The sequence below is a fragment of the Hevea brasiliensis genome, chromosome 3 (genome assembly GCF_030052815.1).
Source record: "Hevea brasiliensis isolate MT/VB/25A 57/8 chromosome 3, ASM3005281v1, whole genome shotgun sequence".
In the NCBI taxonomy this organism is placed as follows: Eukaryota; Viridiplantae; Streptophyta; class Magnoliopsida; order Malpighiales; family Euphorbiaceae; genus Hevea; species Hevea brasiliensis.
In genome coordinates this window covers 98490836-98513858 of record NC_079495.1, presented here as the reverse complement: position 1 = coordinate 98513858, position 23023 = coordinate 98490836, and the positions used below count along the sequence as shown (strand labels likewise).

The 23023-nt window shown below is 34.7% G+C and overlaps 3 protein-coding genes and 1 non-coding gene across 11 annotated transcripts; 2 read left to right on the top strand and 2 right to left on the bottom strand.

The window, feature by feature from the left end:
* The first annotated feature begins 3013 nt into the window (after nucleotides 1-3013).
* Nucleotides 3014-4200, top strand: LOC110643790 (steroid 5-alpha-reductase DET2). Of its 2 annotated transcripts, XM_021796287.2 has the most exons (2): nucleotides 3014-4062; nucleotides 4164-4200. In XM_021796287.2, exons 1-2 carry the CDS (start codon nucleotides 3309-3311, stop codon nucleotides 4178-4180), a joined length of 771 nt encoding a protein of 256 aa, XP_021651979.2. In that variant the 5' UTR covers nucleotides 3014-3308; the 3' UTR covers nucleotides 4181-4200. The 2 variants fall into 2 exon arrangements, with proteins under 2 accessions (XP_021651979.2, XP_021651976.2); XM_021796284.2 differs by having other exon boundaries at nucleotides 3021-4200.
* An 873-nt stretch (nucleotides 4201-5073) lies between these two features.
* LOC110643789 (acetyl-coenzyme A carboxylase carboxyl transferase subunit alpha, chloroplastic) lies at nucleotides 5074-11013 on the bottom strand. 4 transcript variants are annotated; one of them, XM_021796280.2, is made up of 12 exons: nucleotides 10743-11013; nucleotides 10130-10551; nucleotides 9944-10018; nucleotides 9004-9111; nucleotides 8731-8891; nucleotides 8479-8593; nucleotides 8226-8380; nucleotides 7732-7783; nucleotides 7569-7637; nucleotides 7161-7238; nucleotides 5784-6957; nucleotides 5074-5489 (listed from the first exon to the last, which is right to left on the bottom strand). In XM_021796280.2, the coding sequence occupies exons 2-11, from the start codon at nucleotides 10454-10456 to the stop codon at nucleotides 5785-5787; spliced, it is 2313 nt and encodes a 770-aa protein (XP_021651972.2). In that variant the 5' UTR covers nucleotides 10457-10551; nucleotides 10743-11013; the 3' UTR covers nucleotides 5074-5489; nucleotide 5784. The 4 variants fall into 4 exon arrangements, with proteins under 4 accessions (XP_021651972.2, XP_021651975.2, XP_021651974.2 ...); XM_021796283.2 differs by having other exon boundaries at nucleotides 10130-10500; nucleotides 10743-11001; XM_021796282.2 differs by having other exon boundaries at nucleotides 10130-10479; nucleotides 10743-11001.
* A 1640-nt stretch (nucleotides 11014-12653) lies between these two features.
* On the bottom strand, nucleotides 12654-12726 carry TRNAE-CUC (transfer RNA glutamic acid (anticodon CUC)). Its single transcript has one exon. It is a non-coding gene; the product is annotated as a tRNA-Glu (tRNA).
* Nucleotides 12727-12784: 58 nt separating this feature from the next.
* LOC110643787 (OVARIAN TUMOR DOMAIN-containing deubiquitinating enzyme 3) lies at nucleotides 12785-22250 on the top strand. 4 transcript variants are annotated; one of them, XM_021796270.2, is made up of 8 exons: nucleotides 12785-12884; nucleotides 13115-13268; nucleotides 13421-13508; nucleotides 14167-14230; nucleotides 14792-14897; nucleotides 14996-15050; nucleotides 20652-20705; nucleotides 21802-22250. In XM_021796270.2, the coding sequence occupies exons 1-8, from the start codon at nucleotides 12863-12865 to the stop codon at nucleotides 21940-21942; spliced, it is 684 nt and encodes a 227-aa protein (XP_021651962.2). In that variant the 5' UTR covers nucleotides 12785-12862; the 3' UTR covers nucleotides 21943-22250. The 4 variants fall into 4 exon arrangements, with proteins under 4 accessions (XP_021651962.2, XP_058000116.1, XP_058000115.1 ...); XM_058144133.1 differs by having other exon boundaries at nucleotides 21739-22250; XM_058144132.1 differs by having other exon boundaries at nucleotides 20652-20769; nucleotides 21802-21938.
* Nucleotides 22251-23023: the final 773 nt, after the last annotated feature.

Genomic DNA, 23023 nt, shown 5'->3' with positions numbered 1-23023 from the left:
TTTCTCGGGTCATAATTTATCTTTACCGATTGGCATTAATTTCCTTGAATTTTCTTAACATTTTCATTGTCATTAATCCTTTAATTTAGTCCAAAATAAATGTCCCATAGGGTTCCTTGTGAGTGTGGGTTGGCAACTGAACTTTTAGTTACTTCCCCGTAAGGTCACCTATCTCCGGGGCCTCCTGCTCATTTAACCGATTTGCACTGCGCTTCTTTCATTTCTCTTTAATTTTACTTGATCTTTATTTAACAAATTTATAACTCCTCACTCTCTAGTTTAAGTATAATTCCAAACATCTTGACTGTACGAACAAATGTTAGTTATCAAAACAGTAGAATATACAGAACTAGCATTACATAAAGCCCTTGGCCTGGATGGTTTCTAGGCCTGTTTCTTTCAATGGTGTTGGGGTCAGATTGGGAGTTCAATTATTGATTTTGTCTTACAATTTCTTGGTGGGGAGAGTTCAGCAGAATGTTTGTGATGTACTTATAACCCTTATTCCGAAAGTTGGCTTTCCTCAGAATATTAGTCAATTTCGTCCTATAAGTTTTTGTAATGTGGGGTTTAAGTTGATTTCTAAGGTCTTAGTCAACCGCATGAAAAAAGTGCTGCCTCGGTTGGTTTCTCCTAATCAGACAAGTTTCATTCCAAGGAGGTCACTTCATGATAATGTTGTTATTTTGCAAGAGGTTGTTCACTTAATGAAGTATTGTCGTATGCAACCAGGATTGATGGTCATTAAAATTAATTTAGAAAAAGCTTATGACCGTTTACGATGGAGTTTTGTTGAAGATACTCTTCAGCAGGCTTTCCCTCAAATTTTGTTTCGTTAATTATGAAATGTCTCAATGCATCTTCTATGAAAATTTTATGTAATGGGGTCCCTTCTAAGAGTTTTAAGCCATCTAGAGGTGTTCGGCAGGGTGATCCAATTTCTCCTTACCTTTTTGTGCTTGGTATGAAAAGGTTAGAACATCGAATTGATTTGGCTGTAAGGGATGGATGTTGGCAACCTGTCTATGTTACCAGGCGGGGTCCTGCACTTTCTCATCTCAATTTTGCTGACGATCTTTTACCACTTGCTAGAGCTTTTGTTGATCAAATTCAGACTATTATGACTTGTTTAGATGATTTTGGGGCTGCATTTGGGCAAAAGGTGAATCTTTCTAAGTCCAAAATTTTTTTCTCTCACAATGTGGATTGCACTTTAAGAGATCAAATTTGTAGTGTAGCTAGAATGCAAGCTACAGAGGATTTGGGAGTTTATTTGGGCATTCCTATGTTTAGTGGCAGGGTTTGCAAAGCTAGCTTTGATTCTGTTTTTAGTAAATTGGACAGTCATTTGGCAGGGCGGAAAATCAATGTTCTTTCTTTTGCGAGAAAAATCACGTTGGCTAAGTTGGTGCTCTTTGCTCTTCTTAATCATCTTATGCAGACTGTTTACTTGCCAATATCAGTTTGCGATGCGTTTGATAAAAAAAATTAGAGACTTTATTATCAATGTGTTTGATAAAAAAATTACTACTGATCCAAGCTGTCCGCTATGTGGTGCACATGCTGAAACAATTGTGCGTCTATTGAGGGATTGTCCTCAAGCTACTTTGATTTGGGAAAGACTTATGCCAGCAGATTCTTTCTGCCAATTTATGGGAATGAATCCTGCTGATTGGTTTTTAAGAAGTAGTGAGCTGCGGTTTTTTGAGGTGGGATTTTCTTCACAGCTGCAAACTATGTGCATTGTAATGTGGTGGTTATGGAGATGGCGTAATGAGTATGATTTTAAGCATGAGAAGCTTGCTGTGGAAGGGAAGGTAAGTGTGTTGCGCATCAAATTCAGGTGAATGGTGCAGCTTGGATGAATGGTTCTCCTACTTTGAACAGTGCTGGTCGATCCTTAATTCATGTAAGATGGAATACTCCTGATATGGGTTGGGTTAAGCTTAACACTGATGGTGCTTGTAAGGGTAACCCAAGAAGGAGTGGGGGTGGAGTTGTGATTCGTGATCATTTGAGCAGATGGCAGGTTGGCTTTATGGACTTGTAGCTCCATGCAGGTAGAGTTACAGACTCTTTTTCATGGGCTACAATTAGCTTGGAATTGCGGTTTATCGCAGAGTGCTAGTGAAAATGGATTCTAAAGCTTCTCTTGACTTGGCCACTAGTGATTCTTCTGTCAATCTTGGGTTCCATAGTATTATTTCTCAATGTCGTCAACTTTCTTGTTAACTTAGCTCATTGCTATCGGGAAGCTAATAGAGGGGCTGACAGGTTGGCCAATTTGGCAGTGCCGCAGTGGTTTCTAATTTAAGCTTTCATCCTCTTTATGTTGCTCCTCCTGAAATTTGGGATCTTTTGGGGATGGATTTACAAGGCATTGCTTAGCCTAGAGTAGTGCCTATTGTTGCGTAAGCTTGGTCTTTGAGGCTTCCCCCCTCTTGCAATAAAAATCTATATATATATATATATATATATATATATATATATATATATATATATATATTATTTTGCAACATTTGAGTAAATCTCTTTATGATTACAAAACAAATAATAAATAGTAGAATTGATTAAAAAAAATATGAAAGATTAAGCTGAAATTAAAAAATTAGGATAAAAATCCCACTTATGATTTTTTTACATAAAAATAAAAATAATATAAATTTATTATAGTTCAATATTTTTAATTTTTAAATATTATAAAAATAAAAAAATTATAAAATATTCTTAAAGTACTAAAAATCAATGCTCTTATACTTGCAGAAAAAATAAAGGTGTCCCTATAAGTTAGTAAAGATAAATCAATCCTTATTGTCTTCCACTAATAGTGTTTGATTTGGATTAATATCAAATTTTTATAGTTTTATTATAAATTACACATTATATTCAGATTTAATTTTTTTTTCCTAATTTTTTAAAAAGTTTTTGAGAAAGAATTTGGTTATTTCTCTTGGACCATATTCTCGTCCTTTTTTTAGCTAGCGCTTTGCAACTTGTTCCTTTACTACTATATTATTTATTGTTTATCCATAAAAGTGAATTTTTCATTCATCAGATCCGATAATTACACCCAAGATCCAATCACCCAACAAAAGATTTGCAATTGCAAGCATGGGAATGGGTAATTTTCAAAGGGATCATTCACATCCACCTTGCATCAGTGAATGCAAACAGTTTCCCGCTGCAATTATTATATTGCCACTTCTGCAACCCATTAGCAATCACGATAAATTTCTAAATTCCAGCAGATACCCTTTTTATAGGGCATCCCTCTTTGATTCTTGAGTCCCTTTTTAAGCAGAAAAGCAATGGCTTTTTCAGATCAGAGCCTCTTTCATTACACCCTCCTTACTTTCTACCTCATAGGACCCCCTACCTTCATCTCCTTGAGGTTCCTCCAAGCCCCATATGGCAAGCATAACCGCCCTGGCTGGGGTCCCACTCTCTCCCCTCCCTTTGCTTGGTTCCTCATGGAGAGCCCCACTCTCTGGCTCACCCTTCTACTCTTTCCCTTTGGTCAGCATGCCACCAATTCCAAAGCACTGATTCTTATGTCTCCTTTTCTCATCCACTATTTCCACCGTACCTGTATCTACCCTCTTCGCCTGAGTAATACTCAGCGGAACACCAAAACAGCTAGTGGTTTTCCGGTGACTGTGGCCCTGATGGGTTTTGGGTTTAACTTATTGAATGCTTACTTGCAAGCCAGGTGGGTGTCTCACTACAAGGAGAGTTATCACAACGATGGGTGGTTCTGGTGGAAGCTTTTGGGTGGGCTATTGGTATTTTTGTGGGGTATGTGGATTAATATATGGTCTGATAGGGTTTTGGTAGGCTTAAGGAGAGAGGGTGGCGGGTACAAGGTGCCAAGAGGAGGATGTTTTGAGCTGGTGAGCTGTGCCAACTACTTTGGGGAGATTGTGGAGTGGCTTGGGTGGAGTGTGATGACATGGTCCTGGGTTGGGTTTGGTTTTTTTCTCTACACGTGTGCCAACCTGATGCCTAGGGCTCTTGCTAACCATAACTGGTATCTGGACAAGTTTGGAGAAGATTATCCCAAGGGTAGAAAAGCTGTTATCCCTTTCTTGTATTGAATCCAATTTCTTTATCATGTTTGATGCACCAAAGATATGGAATTGAATTTTAATTGTTGGTATCTGTAGTTATTATTCCCGAGTAAAGGAAATTGTTGATTATGAAGATTTGGCTGTTGATTGGCTGCATTCACTTGTGCTCTATTTATAGACATTCCCTGCTCCTGTCTTGCTACTGATAATGAAAAAATCAAAATCAAATTTAAACGATAGCTCCTCGGAGAAAGCAGGTGCTCTGAAGGGACATGTTTCCTGGACTTCAGAGAACAACCCCGCAATATGGAGCAATATTAGCTCGGGATTGACGTTACGAGGAACCCTTTACGTTCATGTGCAAAATCATCATACGTTGGGGAAGATAGTTGTTCAACAAGCCTGCATTCCCTCTCATTCTTGGGGACACATAAACTCTGTTATCACAGAAACTGATCATACATCCTGCACCAGTAACAGCTGCAATAGTCTCAAGATGACAACTCTTGAGATTTGAAAGTGATTGTGAATGAAAATAGACAGCTTTTAGCTGCTTAGTATGGCGAGTGTTAGCCATGCCAGCAGAAAAGCCAATCAGGCAGTGAACTGGCTTGCCAAAAACTACTATTCCTCTTTTTTTCCCAAATTGTTTGGTGCCATCCCCTCCAAAAATTATGGAGGATATATTGTATTTTGATGATTCTTCTGGGGCCTTGTGATGACAAACCAGGGGAAACCCGTTCGCACATGATCATGTCAAAGTTCTGGGAAATTGCTAATTGGATTATAGCAATTAAATCACCAACTTAAAATAAGCACCACGCACCACAAAACTGCCATTTCTGTTATGAGTAGCAGTCGAAGAGCAACCAGCATTGCTGAACCACCAAATCCTAATAAGGCTCATGGCAATAATACCCCATAACAGCAAAAACTAAAATAAGTTATGATGGGATTAGTCCAAAATAGAAGTTCTTTCAAGGATCACAGCCACAAGACGAGCATGTTATATTCCCGATTCTTGATAGCATGTTATTGGTTTCCAATGACAATCCCATAATTTACACATTGTTCTGTCTATAAATAAAAACAGAAACACATTTTACCACAACTTAAACAAGGTAAATTAAAAAGTGAGATGGAAACTGACAAATTAATAAAGCTAAATTAAAAATGGAAATATTTCAGCTAACTTAAAAAGACGTAATGCTGTGTGATTTTCATGTTCCCATAGAAGTAAAACCTTGTTCACCCACGCAAGAGGCAATGGCAGTACATTCTTGCCTTCTCAGAGGCAGTATTGAGGTACAATGTTGAAGTATGATATGAATGGAAGACCTTGATGCAGTTCTAACTGCTGTAATCAAAGGCTGCACCTTTTTCTGTGCCATATGCACTAGTTACATACCTACAAAACAAATACTGCATAATAGCAGACAAATACCATTCAATCAGTCAGTTATTCACTAATGAGCTCCTCACAACTATTAATGTTTCAATCATATAGTTGAGAACAAGAAAAAATGATGCTGCAATGGAACTCAGGCCACTTCAAGAAAGAAATTTGAAAGAGAAGGAGAATACGACCCTCATCCTGCTAAGATTATGACCCTCATCATATAAAAGGCTATGCTTTTAAACAAAAATTGCAACAGAAAGATGTGTATCTAATTAATCCATCAGGGAATAAATAAAAATAATAAGAAACAAACTCACTCTAAGCAAATCTGCGGTTTGCACCCAAATTAATTTCAACTCTTGACTCATCATGTTCGGAGCTCCCCTCCTTTGAATCATCATTTTTCAGACTTCCATCTAAGCCTGCAGCAAATTCTACAGCCTCTGAAATCTCCACCTTCAGCTCTTCATGCTTCTCCTTTAACTCTGACGAATTAATAGCTGCTGAGAGCCTTTGCTTTATTTGTTGTTCTAAAGCCTCAATTTTATTTTTTGTTGCCACATCAGGTTTCTTTCCTGCCTTTGCTACCTCCAGCTTCAGCAACTCAATCATGTTTTTAAGATCTGATGAGTTGATTAGATCTTCAATTTTCTTGTTAGTTTGTTCCTTCAAACTTTCCACTCTAGCTCTGAAGTCTAGGAAAGGTGTCTGCTGACTAACTTCTTTCGCTTTTGAGCTGACAATCTCAACATCCAAACCCATGGACTCAAGAAAATTTGTCAATTCCAGCTCTATCTCTTTCCTCATCTTCACAATGCTCTCCTTTGTCTCTCCATCTAATTCGCCTTCATTGGAAGCTCCTGACATTTGAAGTTCAGCCTTTAATGCTTCTATCTTCTCCCGAATATCAGGCCGATCCATGACCTCTTTAAGTTTCTTATTAATTTCCTCCTTCAATTTCACACCTTTGCTGTTCTTTTCTGAGATGCTCTTGGCTTTAGAAAACTCCTTCAACATATCAAGTTTATAATTAAGACTTGAATAATTAGGCGCTGCTGACAGGTTCTGAGTAAATTCATTCTTGAGTTTTTCAATCTTATCCATTAAAATTGGGTTCATTAGTTGGTCCTGTAAATTTGCTTTTAAAAACTCTTGCCGCAAGGTTTCAAACCTGTCCTTGTAGCCCATGGATTTAACAGCTTCAGAAAATTCAAGATCAATCTCCCTTTTCAGCTTTTCAATCATCCCATTCAAAGCCAACTCTGTAGGCTTGCTAGATGAATCCCTGGCTTTTGAAATTTGCTGTTTCAGCTTTTCAACCTCACCCTCCAACTCTAGCACTGGAGTCTTTCCAGCAACAATTTCTTCTTTCTTTTTCATGTTGGTTTTTCTTTTAGGATCGATTGGGATTCCCTCTTGAAACCCACCTATTTTTCGGAACTTAAGCATACGATGTTTTAGTAGCTCTTGTGTGTCCATATTTGTGAGCTCCTGTAAAAAAACCCAGTGACTAATATTAGGATAAAACCCAATGCAACTCAACTAAGCTTTAATCTTAATCTAGCAGGACTTGTTGGCTACATGGAGCATTTTCTCTTGATACTCAGAGCCAGGCTACATCTATGAAGTATTGGTATTAGGATATGATAAACAAATATGATTGTTAAAGAAGAACCAGGATACATGACACTCACATCCATAGATTCATTAATTGCATTCTTTATCTGTTGTGAGGTCCATGATGGATCTGCATGTGCACCACCAAGTGGCTCCTGTTAAAATTGAAAAAAAAAAAAAATCCTTTCAGATGCCAAAAAAACTAAATTGAAGTTCCTAAAGGTAAACTAAATTGAAGCAGCAGCTCCTCATCATGTTACACTGAAGGTTGGGAAAAGGCAAGTCAGTAACTGATTTTGAATTAGGGTTTAATCCTCACAAGTATGTGCCTAGAAACCCCAATTTACCTCCAGTTATTGTCTGGAGAACATGCATTTAATCATGGCATCCAAAAGATCTAAATTTGAAAAGCATATAATATAAAAACAAAGAAGAAAAAAAGGGAAGAAAAGTGCTGAAGATATGACAGCAGAGGAGAACTTTACAGGGATGACACCATCGGCAATTTGCAACTTGCACAACTCAGGAGCGGTAATCTTCAACTTTTCAGCAGCCTGCATAGGAAAACAAAGTTCAGAATTCTATAGTCAAGTAAGACTCCTCAAATTGACAACCCAAAAGAGAGGAGGAGGAGGAGGCTGTATAAACCTTTGGTGAAGCTTTGGCAGTCTTCCATAAAATTGCTGCACATGCTTCAGGACTATAAGATGGAAAAGAAAAAAAAAAGGGGGAAAGAAAGGGAAAAGGAGGAAGAGGGAGGGAGGGGGGGGGGGGGGGGGGGTGGGTGGTCAGCAGACATTGTTATAAGAAAAATAAAATTTAATCACAATTTCACATAAATTTAACACAATAACATGTGCGTCTATGTGTGTCCATATAAGGAAGAAGATGAGGAACAAATGATGACATGGCACAAGACAATGGTTCCAAAGTTGGTATTTAGACTTAGAGCCAACACTTTTGCATGCATTGCAGACCACTATAGGCAACATTAATAAACACCCACCCACCAAAAAAAATACATAAATAAAACCTCACAGGTTTTTTCTCTCTTTTTATTTTAAAGACTTGAGATCCTATCCAACGGTATATTTGAATTCACATTAAGGGGGGAAAATGGAGTGAGGTAAAACTCAGATTACCTGGCAACATAGAAAACTGCATTTTCAAGCATCAACAATTTATTAGCACAGCCAATGGCCAAAGCACCACCAGAGCCACCTTCCCCAATAACAATAGAAACAATTGGTACCTTCAGACCAAACATTGTCCTCAAATTATGGGCAATAGCTTCACCCTGTGAATATGCATCACAAAGAGATCAATCAAGTCAGCAATTAAAAAAAACAAATAAACATAGAAGCTTCAAATTACAAATTTACAATTGTCCATTACCTGGCCCAGTTCTTCAGATTTAAGGTCTGCAAATGCCCCAGGTGTATCAATAAAAGTAACTATAGGAAACCCATGGTGGTCTGCATAATACATCATGCGTAGGGCCTTTCGGTAGCTGTTCAAATTTAAAATTTATCAGTTCATCTCAGATGCTAAACATTTTGCTGTTCAGATAGACAGCATAATGATTTGAACAGAAATCATTCTCTCATTTCAAAGTAGATGGAAAACTGTACAACTAACTAAACGTACCCATGGGGAGTAGGCATCCCGAAATTGCGCATAATATTCTCTTTTGTGTTTCTACCTTTCTGTTGACCAATGAACATGTATCTTCTACCATCTATGGTTCCTACACCAGTAACAATAGCTGGATCATCATAACCTGCTCGATCTCCATGAAGCTCCACAAACTGTATATATCAGGATACAGAGACATTTGCTAAGATAAAGGTAAAAGATCTCAACAAAGAAAATACACATATATTGAAAATCTAGAAGTTGAAGAGTTTATACAAAGCATACCTTGTCAGTAATGCTAAATACATGGTCAAGGAAAGTGGGCCTGTTAGGGTGTCGTGCAATATTCACACGTTGTATAGGGGTCAAATGCGTATACAAATCCTTTAGAGCCTGTAATTTAAAGCAGGAAAAAAAAACGGAGGTCATGAAAATACTCCACCAACCAATACTCATTAATGAGTTCCAAAATCTGAATCTAATTATCTAAACCTACTAGAGAAATTTTCATCAATATGGAGCTGGGGCCTAAAAATTTAGATATTGAACAACAATAAGCATGATTTGGATAGTGCTTTCTTCCACTTACAAGTATCTATTGTAGAAATGCAATAATAATGTGTACCACTTTCATTGTTCTATATTTTCAACGCCATTTCATAACCATACATACATATTTTTCAGGCAAAAGAAGCATTAACAGTGTATTGTTCAATAGTAGTTTTTTTTTTCTTGAACTATATAAGCACCATGAATATCAAAATCTAAAATTAACATTTTCACTTTAAAATTGCCCATGACCCATTATAATTTAAAATTTACCTACTTGATCATCCAATCATAAAGTAGTCACGTATAGATGCAAATACCTTAAACCCCTTGATGAGAAAAGAGTGCCAATTCCTGCCTAGGCACAGTTCTATTAATGTTAAATAATAATTCATATTATAAGCAATAAAAGGTTAGCATGCTACCGCTCAACCTATAATATTTACCTTCTTTCAGCCTCAACTATAACTGATGTCAAAATAAAAGTATGTTATGGTCAGAACTCAGAGAAAAAATATAAGCTTGTAATTTGAAGTCTTAATTCAAAAATGTACACATAAAACATATCAGAGCACAACAAATGTGGCACAAATAAATTTATTCATGTTTTATTTCAACTGATTTTATGTCGCTATTTTTTTTTTTATAATTGATTTTATGTCACTAATTGTCAAACCTGTTGATATTTATTTTCTAGTGAAATGATCTGATCAGTGAAGTCCAAACCAGTTTCATCTGCCATCTTCCGCACCTGCAGTATTAGAAAAAAAAAAAAAAGGGAGACAGAGAGAGAGAGTTAAGTAACCACAGACAAACTCTCACAGCTCAACATTCAAATTCACCCAAGCTCCAAGTGATTTACATCAATGATCTTCTTCTCTAAATCAACAAGTGGTTTCTCAAAATCCAAAGTAACAGGTTTCGGCTTCTCTTTTAAAGGCTTGAAAGGAGAAAGATGAGTGAGGACTCCGCCAGTCACATTTGGATCAGGATTTTCAGGCCAAGGATATTCTTGCTTCTTCACTTTCCTAATCTTGGCAACCACAGAAAAATCCCTCGTTTTCGAGCTAAATCTTGTTCTTCCCAGGGTCCTCAAAGGGATGCCACTAACTCCGTTACCGGAGCTCCGTAGAAGATCTGAAGCTGAAGTTCCACTGAATGCAGCTGGAGAATGCGATACAGAAGCCATTCTCCTAATCCGATAATTACTAGCTTCAAATTTCACAACAAAATCTGCAAATTAGATCTTCAAATTTCCAAATTAAGGTTCAAGAGCAATTGAATCTGCAAAATAAGTACACCGCAATTTCTTATCAACGATGTAAAAAAAGCACTATTTTCACATCCACCAAAAATAATGCTCCATTTGGTCACTAAGAACAATTACTAATGTTTAATCCGATAAACGCCAAGAAAGAGAAACAGAAATTTTCCAGTACAAGGAAAAGCAGGAAGTGGATTTAGAAGTAAATTACCAGAAATTGACAGAGAAATTGAGATCTCAGCGGAGGAGGCAGCAACTAGAGAGAAGCCACTATGATCTAAAAGAGGGAAAGTGAAGGCAAAAACTGAGGAGGGAGAGAGAGAAATCTTATTTAAGTTAAAATGAGGGAGAGGTGAAGCATCGGGGAGATCGTCAGAGAAGTGTTGTGTTTGGTTTTATCTTAGCATGCGTCGATACTTCTTATGCTCGGAGCGGAGAAGGACTTGTGTCTGTGAGGAGCCACCCTTCTTCGGTTTGGCCGTTAAAATAAATACCAATGCGCTTTTTTTTTTTCGCTTGCCTGACTAGTTAGCACGTGGATTGCCTCTGATGCACGTGTCATCGGCTCAATCACTTCGATGACCCCGCTCCAAGGGCTCGGGTCCACTCCACGCCGACAGCCGTAAAGGTTTCTTCTTTTTTTCTTCTATCAATGGATACTTTTTCTAACCTAATAAAAATATAATAGTTTACAATTTAATTTTTAAAATATGATAAAAACTATACTTTCGGTTCTTATTTTTAATTGAAAATTAACTTATAAAATATATTTTTATTAATAAAGTAATTATTTATAAACATTTACCTTTAGTTAATTGTAAATTAAAACAGTAACCAAACTGTTATTAACAAATTTATGATGATTAAACTATTATAACTTTGATTCATTAAATATAAATTTTAATAGAAAATTTTTTTTATTAACATAAAAATAAATATATTAAAATATAATTTTATTATAATTCAGAAATTAAATTATAAATTACACTTAAAATATGAATATTTTATTAAAATAATTTAAGTTTATTTTTTTGAAATTTTTACAAATTAAATGTTTATTTTTTTTTATTCATATGATTAGATCAAGCCCATAATTATATGTTGATAATGAACAACTTTTAAATTTTTATTATTTTATTTGAAAATGGTATAGATGTTTACATTTTAAAAAGCCTTAATTATCACATGCAATATATATGGTCAAATGAATAATAAATAAATATACATAATTAACATTTAATTATTTCAATTAATTAGCATCCACATCTATTTTGACATTGGCTCACTTATTTATTAATCACAATTTACATGCTTTTTAGGGACTTATGTTTCACATGAAGAAACTTCTCTTGCTTTTTATTTCAAAGAATGAAACAAAAAATCACTTTTATTTTATATCTAGGTTGAATAAAAATTACTTATTTAAATTTAAATTTAAAAAATTACTTATTTAAATTTAAATTTAATTAATATTTTTAAAATATGAACCATCTTAAATTTAATTAAAATTTATTATTAATTACTTAAATTTATTCTAAGTCTGATTATTAATATTTAAATAATATCTAAATTTATTTAATTTTATATATTTTAATTAATAATTTACATAAAATTAATAATTTTATAAAATAATTAAATTTAATTATTTTTTATAATAAAATATATAAAAATTTATAAATATTATTATAAAAAAATATATTTTACATTTAATCAATTATTTATATAAACAACTCCAATATAAACACTTTGCTGTTGTATTCACAAAGAGGAAATAACACAGAGGAAATAACCATTGCCTTGCAAATCTTCAACACGTGCATGTGACCCAAGACAAAACTAACCGATCTTCAGAATAACTCGTCAGTAACATCACTGATCTGCAACCAAAAGAGCAAAAGTGAACCATATAAAACCCATCTTGAAAATGGGAAGGGGAAACTCACTTTCGAGTGAGGAAGAAAGCACTCATGTCCATGGGCGTAAGTTCAATAGAGAAAAAGTGATGACTTAAATGAAATAAAAAAAGTTTGAGAAAAAATTGTTTAGTTATTAATAGATGTTAAAATATTGAATTGGAAAAATGTCTTTTAGAATTAACTTTTATTTAATAAAAAAAAAGTGATTCCGTTGCCGGGAATCGAACCCGGGTCTCTCGGGTGAGAGCCGAGTATCCTAACCAACTAGACTACAACGGAATTGTTGTCCCTTAAGTTATATGAAATTATAAAACTAAAAAATGACTCCTTCATCATCGGCATTCCTCATCGGCAGTGACATTATTTTGGTTTCTAGCGTCTGCTGTTCACTCTCACTTGCACTTCAGTACATTTCATGGCGGAGAAACTTGGGAACGGTAGTTTTCTTTTCCGCTTTCTTAATTCAAGGAGGGAATTTACTGGTTTAAGATTTGATTACTCCATTATTTTCTTCACTCTCTGCTACCAAACAGAAACATTAATGTGTTGTACTCGTGAAACAGTAATTATAATTAGAGTCTGTAGTCTTGTACTCTTATCGCTCATGTCCTTTCTCATTTATACCACAAGTCTATGCAGTTCACTAATACTGAGCAATGATATGCAGAGAGTATCCTTGAGCAACTCAAACATGGAATCGCCCAATTCGAGCTTGTCTCTTCGCCGGTTCCTTCCATCTCGACTTCGAAAACTTACTCATGTCCCGTGCCCCTCTTCTCAGACAATCACCATCGGTTCTTTGCGAGAATTGGACCGTCGCTGTGAGTTTTTGCCTTTTTTTTCCCTCATATTTTTTGAACGCATTGAAAGACCTTTGTAAGCGGCTTGGGTTCTTTTTTTTTTTTTTTCTAATTATTAAGGTAATATAACTTTCCATTTCAATGAGTCATCTTAATGGTTTTGTTTTGATTAGAGGTAAGGGATCACCGGCATCAAAAAACGTTGAGCACTATTCAGTTCAGAAAGTTACTGGGGATGGCCGGTGTCTATTTCGTGCACTGGTATTATTTGGTCGCTTTTTTCTCTGACCTTTTTGCTTCGGATGGCATTCGGCTGGCTTTAGTTTTATCCTACTATCTGTTGGGATTTGAATATTTCAACAAGCAGATTAAGCTATCTGTTGGGATTTGAATATTTCAACAAGCAGATTAAGCTATTGTTTTGTTTATCTGCAAGAATGTTGAATTATGGATTGGAGCCTTGGACTTGGGATTATATCCAAATTAGCGAAGAAACTGAACAATGAAAATTATCTATTGGGGCTGAAGCCTGCAATCAAACAAACACAAATGTAAAAAGAAGACTAACAAGCAATATATATGAAAGAAAACTTTAGTTTCCTTTTCTCTAGTCTGGAAAACTACTAGCACAACCTATCTCATAGCAGTCAGCACAGCTTGTTCAGTCTTAAGCATATAATCGTGACCAAAATTTTATTTATAGCATATATCTGATTATTAGTTAGACTTTTGAAAACCTGATTGCGATAAATTATCATCACCTCATAATTATGTGGGACTACTACCTCTTCTGAAAGCTTCATAGCATCATCTTTCTGTTTAAATTCTGTAAATAGCTTATGCAGAAGTATTGCTTTTTAGTGATGAGTGCCTCAACAATATGATATTGTTGCCTGTAAATTTTTATTGATGAAATCAGGTCAAAGGAATGGCTTTCAATAAGGGTATCTCTCTTAATCCACGTGAAGAGAGAGTTGACGCAGGTATACTTCTTCTAGTGATGTTTTTAAACCTCTATTTGGATTTCAAGCATATATGTAATTTGATTTCGGAACCCTTTATGATGACACTAGTTTCATCTGCCATTCTGTACCTTTTCTGTTTTTATGTCAATTTTTTTTGGTCAGGCCGTTCCTTTTCACCTTAAAATGAGATCCTTTGACTCTTGTTAGTTGTTATAGTTTAGAGGTGCCTATAATTTTATTATATTTTCTTTAATAATTTTCACATTCTCAGACTACATGTTTGCTGTTTGCAGTCATCTGAATTGATCTCTCAGTACACTTGCATTTTATGATTTTGACAATGTTTGAACAGAAAGGGTAAACCTGTGAAAATTTGTAACTTTTTTACATGCAAGCTAAGCTGCAAGTTGCAAAAACTTATTGGGGGTATGATTCAAATTTCTTGAATTTGATGCTATTAATCTTGATCAGTGAACTTAAGCTTTCAAGTGGTATTGTGGTTATTTTTTATGGAAGAGATTAAATTTAATTTGTGGCCTGTGAGCATAAATTTGTATTCTCTTGCGGAAAAAATTGCAGATGACCTACGAATGGCTGTGAAAGAGGTTATGTGTGATAGTGATAAGGAAAGGCAGCTGTATGAAGAAGCAGTGATTGCAATTACGGTAGATGAGTCTTTGAAACGGTATCAATGACGATGTCTATCCATTTAGGTGTTCTAACGCATGATCATACTTTTATGATGGAAAATCTTTTAACTTATTTGTTAATGTCTTCCCACAGTTACTGTCAACGCATTGGGCGTCCTGATTTTTGGGGAGGAGAATCAGAGCTATTGGTTAGTGCTCTTTATGATGCACATTCTACTTGGATCCTATTATTTTAATGCCTACTCTTTTATTGAAGTTCATTTATTTGTGATTGCATCAGCCACTGCAGGAAATTTTTTTAAGCTATCAGGCATGTAATTCTTGATACTATTCATTCACAGCATACTCACAGAATAATAACCACTAAGAGAGGGAAAGCAAGACATGAGGAATTTTCAAAGGGCCTAATGAAAATGAAAATGAAAATGAAAATGAAAATGAAAAGTTCCTCAATAATATTTTTCCTATGTAGAAGTTGCATAATGATCCTGAATGGAAAAATTTATGAGAAAAATGCCTAATGATCTCTGATATCTAAACTTTTCTTCCGTTTTCAATTCTCTTCAGCACTTCTAATTATATCAATTTGTTCCATAAAATTTTGATTTGGTAACAATTAAATCCATTTGGGAACAAGAGTGCTTAATTCATGGTAGATGTTGGCGAGGCAAGCTGAGATGAAGAAAGGTTGACTAGGAAAGTTTTCTTACTAATGTGGTTCAAAGCCAGCAGGTCTGGGAATGTTGGAATCCCAATCCCTACATTAAAGGGATTATTATTTCTTTCCCCTTATATATATATATCTTGTTTCCCATTTGTATTAGTTTTCATTAAATAGGTTTTTCTTGTAAAATTAGGAATCTTGTATATAAATAGGCGTATGTACGAAGTCATTGATACATATAAAAAATACATAAATTTTTCTCAAATACATTAGTTTCATTATGGTATCGGAGCTTTCGATTCATTAGGGCAGGTTTTAGTACTGTTGATCGATATTGTTTACGTGCACTTGTTCACGGGTTTATCAACACTATTCATAGCACGTGGACCTCTGATTTTTTCAACTATTCCTTGTGTGTTGCGCTTCTATCCAGCTGTTGTTCTTAATCTGATTACAAGCGAATATGTCTGAAACAGTGGATTACTCTGAAAGAACAAATGATGTTGACATTTTTTTCAATAAAGAAATTCAATCCCTAAGTTGTTTGTTGTCTCGGCTTGAATCTCAGTCTTTCACAGTTGACTCTTCCAATTTTGTCAAACCAGGTAATGCTTTTCTTGTCAATTTTGACAAATCTTGTTAGGTTATAGATTCTGGAGCAAACAAATATATGATAGGTTTTTCAAATAAATTCTCTACCCATTCTCTATGCTCGGGAAAAGAAAAAGTTCGTATAGCGGACAGTTCCTTAACAATAATTTCTGGTACAGGTTCTGTTACATGCACTCCCAATATAAATGTCATTTCAGTTCTTTATGTTCCCAGCTTTTCTATTGGTCTTTTATCTGCTAATTCCGTTACTCAAGCTCTTAATTGTGAAATTAAATTTTTTTCTTACTCATTGCATATTTCAGAATTTAAAAACAGGGAAAATGATTGGCAGTGGTAAATTATGAGATGACCTGTATTTTCTAAATGATGGTTGTAGTTCCTCAAATTTCGAAGTAAACCAGGCTTTGTTAGGATAGGCTATAAGTGCTAATGAGAAGATTATCCAGTGGCATAGGAGATTAGGACATCCATCTTTTCTTGCTTTAAAAATGTTTTTTCCCAATTTGTTTAAAAGTTGCAACTTAGAATTACTAGTTTGTGATACTTGTGAATTTGTTAAATACACAAGACAATCTTATCCTTCAACAGATAAGAGAAGTTTATCCCTTTTATGACTATTCATTCTGATCTATGGAGACCTACCTCTTTATCTGGAGATAGATGGTTTATCACTTTTATTAACTGTTGCACTAGGCTGACATGGATTTATTTGGATTGAAGTGTTTTCTTGCTTTTAACAGTTTCACAAAATGATTTGCACACAGTTTGATGCTATGGTTAAAATCTTAAGAACTGATAATAGCACAAAATATGTTAATGGTGTTTTTCGTGCTTATTTGGATTCAAATGGTATAGTGCATCAAACTAGTTGTGTCAAGACTAGTGAACAAAATGGGGTGTCTGAAAGAAAAAATAGACATTTATTGGAGGTGGCTTAATCTCTTGTGTTTACTGTGAATCTACCTATAACTTATTGGGGGGATGTTGTTCTTGCCATAATATATCTTATTAATAGAATGCCTTTAAGAACATTGAACTTTAAGAGTTCTTTAGAGATTTTACAAGGCCATAATTTTTATACCGTTCCTCCAAAAATTTTTGGATGTATATGTTTTGTCCACAAAACAAGTGTTGGAAAGTTAGAACTTAGAGCTCTTAATTGTGTGTCTGTAGGTTATTCTGGTACTCAAAAGGGTTATAAATGTTCTTATCCTCCAACTAGAAAATATTTTGTCAGTATGGATGTTACTTTTAGAAAATCTGTGTCTTATTTCCCTGTCAAATCACCTCTTTCGAGGGAGTATAAAGAGGAAAAGAAAGAGGTGTCTTTTCCTAACCGGCTTATCAGACTTGGGTCACATCTTGATAATGAGCCATCTAACCAAGACCAACCACCTCAGGGGGAGACTATTAGGCTTGGGTCATACTTTAGTAATGAGCCATCTAATCAGGACCGACCACCTCCTCAAATCTCAGGGAGATTGAAGAAATTGGATTTGAGAACTTACATGCGTCGGAATAAGACATACAACCATTGAGCTTGATACACTTGATCAACCAGTATCCCTGGAATCAATGTTTGAAGAATGTGGTGAGTCTCCTTTACTTTCTGATGATCCTAATTCTATGTCTGAGTTGAATTCTACTATTAATGATTTTAATATTCCTATTGCTCTCAGAAAAGGAGTCAGGACTTGTACTAAGCATCCTGTTTCTATTTTTATTTCCTATGACTCTTTGTCTCATTCCTGTAGAGCTTTTGTCTTGTTTGTTTCTTCTGTTTCTATACCACAGGATTGGAAGAAAGCATGTCTTGTTCCAAAATGGAAGACTGCTATGATTGGGAGATGAAGGTTTTGGCAAAGAATGAGACATGGGATCTTGTTAATCTCTTTGATGGAAAAAATCAGTTAGATGCAAGTAAGTGTTCACTGTGAAGTACAAAGCAGATGGCTCAACTGAGAGATACAAAGCTAGATTGATAGCAAAGGATTCACACAGATATATAGGATAGATTATCCGGAGACTTTTACCCCTGTTGCAAATATGAACACTATCAGAATTTTATTGTCACGTGTAGCAAATCTTGATTGGAATTTACAACAGTTTGATGTGAAGAATACTTTTTTGCATAAAGACTTAGAGAAAGAAGTGTTTATGGAAATATCTCTAGGATTTGATGATGAAAAAACCAAGGAAAAGGTTTGCAGATTGAAAAAGGCTTTGTATGGCCTAAAGCAGTCTCCTAGGGCATAGTTTGATAGATTCAACAAGGCTGTGATCTCCTTTAGCTTCGGTCAGAGTAATGCTGATTATACTTTATTTATAAAACATTGTAGAGGTAAGATCATATTACTAATTGTTTATGTGGATGATATAGTAGTGACAGGATATGATGAGGAAGAAATTGCAAATCTGAAGCAACATCTAGTACAGGAGATTGAGATTAAGGACTTTGTAAAATTGAGGTACTTTCTTGGAATAGATGTTGCCGAATTACATAAAGGGATCTTCATTTTACATATTAGATCTTTTGGAAGAAACAGGTGTGTTGGGCTGTAAACTAGCAGAGTTTTTCCCATTAAGGCAAATCATAGATTGCAAGCTGAAGTTGGGGAGTCGGTGGATTATGGAGATATCAGAGACTAGTTGGCAGATTGATCTATCTTTCACACATTAGACTATATATAGCCTTTGCAGTAAGTCTGGTGAGTCAATATATGCATGATTCTCGTGAATCTCATTTAGAAGCTGTTTTTCGCGTTCTAAGATATTTGAAATCTGTCGTTCGGAGAGGACTTCTTTTCTCAAAGCACGGACATCTTCAAATGAAGGTCTTTACAGATGCAGATTGGGCTGGATCTCTTGATGATAGAAGGTCAACAACGGGTTATTATACTTTTGTTGGTGGTAACCTTGTCACTTGGAGAAGTAAGAAACAAAGTGTGATTGCTAGATCCAGTGCAGAAGCTGAATATAGAGTCATGGCTCAAGGTGTCTGTGAATTGTTGTGGTTACGAAAGTTAATGGAAGAACTAAAACTATCATAAACAAATAGTTTATACTTGTTTTGTAATAACAAAGCTGTTATTAGTATTGTCCACAATCCAATACAACATGATTGAACTAAGCATATATAAATTGACCGATACTTCATAAAGGAGAAAATTGTAGATAGATCATTGAGTGTCTCTCATGTGACTTCTAAAGATCAGTTAGCCGATGTGTTTACTATGGGACTCAGCTGCAAAATGTTTCATTCTCTAGTTTACAAGTTAGGCATGTGTAATATACATGAACCAACTTGAGGGGGAGTGTTGGAATCTCAATCCCTACATTAAAAGGATTATTATTTCTTTCTCCTTATATATATCTTTTCTTCTACTTGTATTAGTTTCTATTAAATTAGGTTTTCTTGTAAAATTAAGAATCTTGTATATAAATAGGCATATGTACAAAGTCATTGATACATAATGGCACTTGGGACAGATAGAGCTTCCTTGTTGAGGGTAAATATGGCCAAGAACCTAGCAATTAGACTACTACTCTAGCTATCTTGAGACTTGTCTAAGTTGGGGGCTATATTTGTAGCATTTGAGGTGGCAAATGTGAGAAGTGTAATGATGATATTCAGTGATTGGATAACTTATTGTAGGAAGTTTCTTGTTAAAATCTCTTAAGGTTTTAAGTCATTCTAAAGGCAGAAATATTTCCCAGACCTCTATCCAAATGAGAGTAGGGTTTGATTTCCCCTCAGCACTCTAGGGATTAGAGTCACTTCTTGAGTATTTCACTCAGTTGGGATTGATTAGGTTTGTCTTTAGAAGGAAGTCTCTCAAATCGGACGGTCTTTGGAAAGAGGTATCTCAAATTAGACCTTCAAGTGCCCATGTAAGCCAATGGAATGTGACATGTGTTGATATTCCAGTGATCATCCTATTTTGTGTAATATCACTTACCATTGAGCTCCACCTGGTGACTTAAAAATGAATTAACTTTTGTAGTTTCAACAATCTCTCCTGTGAAAAAATCATTGAAACAACAATCTTTTGGTTGTTTTAAGGGAAACTTTTCTCATTCAGCCTTGCCTTCCATCTGTGCGTGCATGTCAACACCGTCATTAATTATACATGTCTATTGTTTGGTGGATGCAATTGTTACCAATTCAAAGATTCATGGACCAAATTTATAAAATTGAAAAATGGATGCAAAATTAGGACATTTGAGATCATTAGGCTAAGAAAAAACCGAAGTTTTCACAATTATGATTTGAATCAAAATATTTCCATCGAGTGGTCAGAGGAAAATTAACATTGGAGCTTCAATTAGTGCCTTTAGACAGGAAATGCAAATGTGTCAAATGCATTATGAAACAATTCATGGGTAGATGTTATTGTTCTCTTTATGAGGGTGTGAGAGAGTGTTTGTGTTGTTTCCATCCAATTATCCAGAAACCTATTTGCAATTCTGGTTGAAACATTATATATGCTGACCAGTGACCATACTGAAACAGGTGTTATCTAAATTATGCAATCAGCCAGTTATTGTCTATATACCAGAGCATGAGGTATGCTTGTTCACTTATAGTTTCTGGGTATTAATTTCCGATCACTGAAACTTGTGTAATTTAGGTGTGTACTCTCTCTCTCTCTCTCTCTCTTTCTCTCTCTCTTCACATCTTTTTCCAGTACTTCAAAAAGTGGCGCTTCAAGTTAACTAAATTCCTAGGAGATTTATTATTTTTACTTTGTTTATGGATCATCAAATTGGGGTTATACACAGGATTACTTCGTGCATGTTACAAGTCTAATAATTCTCTAGGACTAAAGCATGAGATAGCAATTTTGCCCACCCTTCTAAAAGGGGCTGCGTCAATTTTGCCTCAAGTTTGTGTCGATTGAAGGAATTTTAAATTCAGATTTGATTGGAACAATACATTTTATTTCTTAAATTAATTAGATTCATGACTATAGATTAGGTTCATGAATGCGAATAAAAATTTTATCTGAGTGTGGACTTGAATTATCTATAAACAAAGTATCATTTCAAATCCAACTCAAATAAGTTATTAACCATATTTACGAATTTATTTTTATCTATAATTCTAATTAATTGAAGCATCAGTTTATTTTTGTTCAAGCAATTTAAACCAAAACCATATCCAAAATTTTATTTTGAAATTATTTTATCCAAACGTAGCATAGTAGTGTTCCAAATTTAGTATATATGCATAAGGTATTTGAAGTAATATATAAAAATATATTTTTTTTATAATTTTCTAAATTATATGTATAAAAAGAAAAGGACACCCCTTTCCCCACCTGAAGTACTTGTTCCTCTCTTGCTCTGTCCCATTGACATTCTTATTAAGAAGGGATGGTGAAATCCGTTGTTGGGACAATAATGATTTCACTTGAGGGAGCTAGGTGTAGCACGCCAAATTAATGCCAGACCATGTGTGGCCATCCTTGTATTTAGTATATTTTGCATTGCTCATTACACTAAACTACTGACATTGATTATGAGCATGAAATAGGTGATAGAATCATGGATTCTAGAAGTATTTTGAGTTTCTTTTAATTTCTCATCAATTTGATTAGGTGCAAGATGGTGCTATTCATCTAATAATGGTACATATTTGACCGTGTCTGGTTGAATTGCAGCATGGGGGTGGATGGGGCTCTTGCTTTATTCCCATTGCAGAATATGGAAGAGAGTTTCGCAGGGGCTCAAGAAATGGCAAACCAAGGAAAGTTGTGAGGCTACTGTACAGTGGTAAGAACCATTATGATCTGCTTGTCTGAGAATTATTCATGGGAGTAATGCTGAACATCGATACATGCCAAGGACATGGATGTTAATGTTAGTTTGTATTTATATCCGAGAAGAACTAGTGTCTTACTCCGTTTATGTTGTAGAAGCTGGAAAATAAGCGCTGATGCAATTTTTGCTGGTCTTTCTCATTGAGACTATTTACGTTCTTTTCTACTTTGGGAGGGTGGGGGCTGGCTGTTTAGTGTAAAAGAGATCACATGACTTGATCTGATGATCTGTACCCCAAACTGCCTCCTGCTTGGCCTTTTGTGCTAAGTGACCATGATTTTCTGTGGTATTTGTTTACTTTTCCACTGCTATTTGTTTGTACTTTTTCATTGTGGAAGCAAACCTTTTTATGCCTTATAGCTTTTACAATTTTCAATATATATATAAAAGTAGATGCGATGTTAAATTCATGAATATGGTTCCTTCAGTCTTTTTATAAATAATAAAACAATTTTCATTTAAAAAATTTTTGGGCAGAATAAATTAAATTCAAGTTTTTTAGTTATAAATATAAATCATGGAAAATTTATCTATAATTACAGTCTACTTGATCTTGAGATTTTATAATAGTAATAGTAATAATAATTAAGTCTATATTTGACATTTAAAAAAATCTTTAATTTTTTTAAATATTCTTGGTATTTTTTGTAATAATTGTTGTGAGGTTAATTTATGATTTTAAATGTCTTTAAAAAAAAAGTTAATTTTAATTATTTTCTTTTTTTTTCATAATTTTAAATTTTAGGATAAATAATTATTTAATTTATGAGGTTTATCAACATTAATTAGTTATTCTCTTTATTTTTAGAATTAAATTATTTAATTTTTATATTTAATTTCATCAATAAATTCATCATTTCATCCAAAAAAGTAACTATTTTCTCGTTTGAAGGAAAGAAAATGACTGTACCATGCCTTCGTCACTCCTCTTTTATCTCTTTATCTTTTTCCCTTCTTTGATTATTTTCTCTTGCTCTTTACCTCTCTTATATAAAATTATTGTTTTATTATATAATTTCTCCACTTATTTTCAACCTCCTTCCTCTTTTATTTTTACCCCCT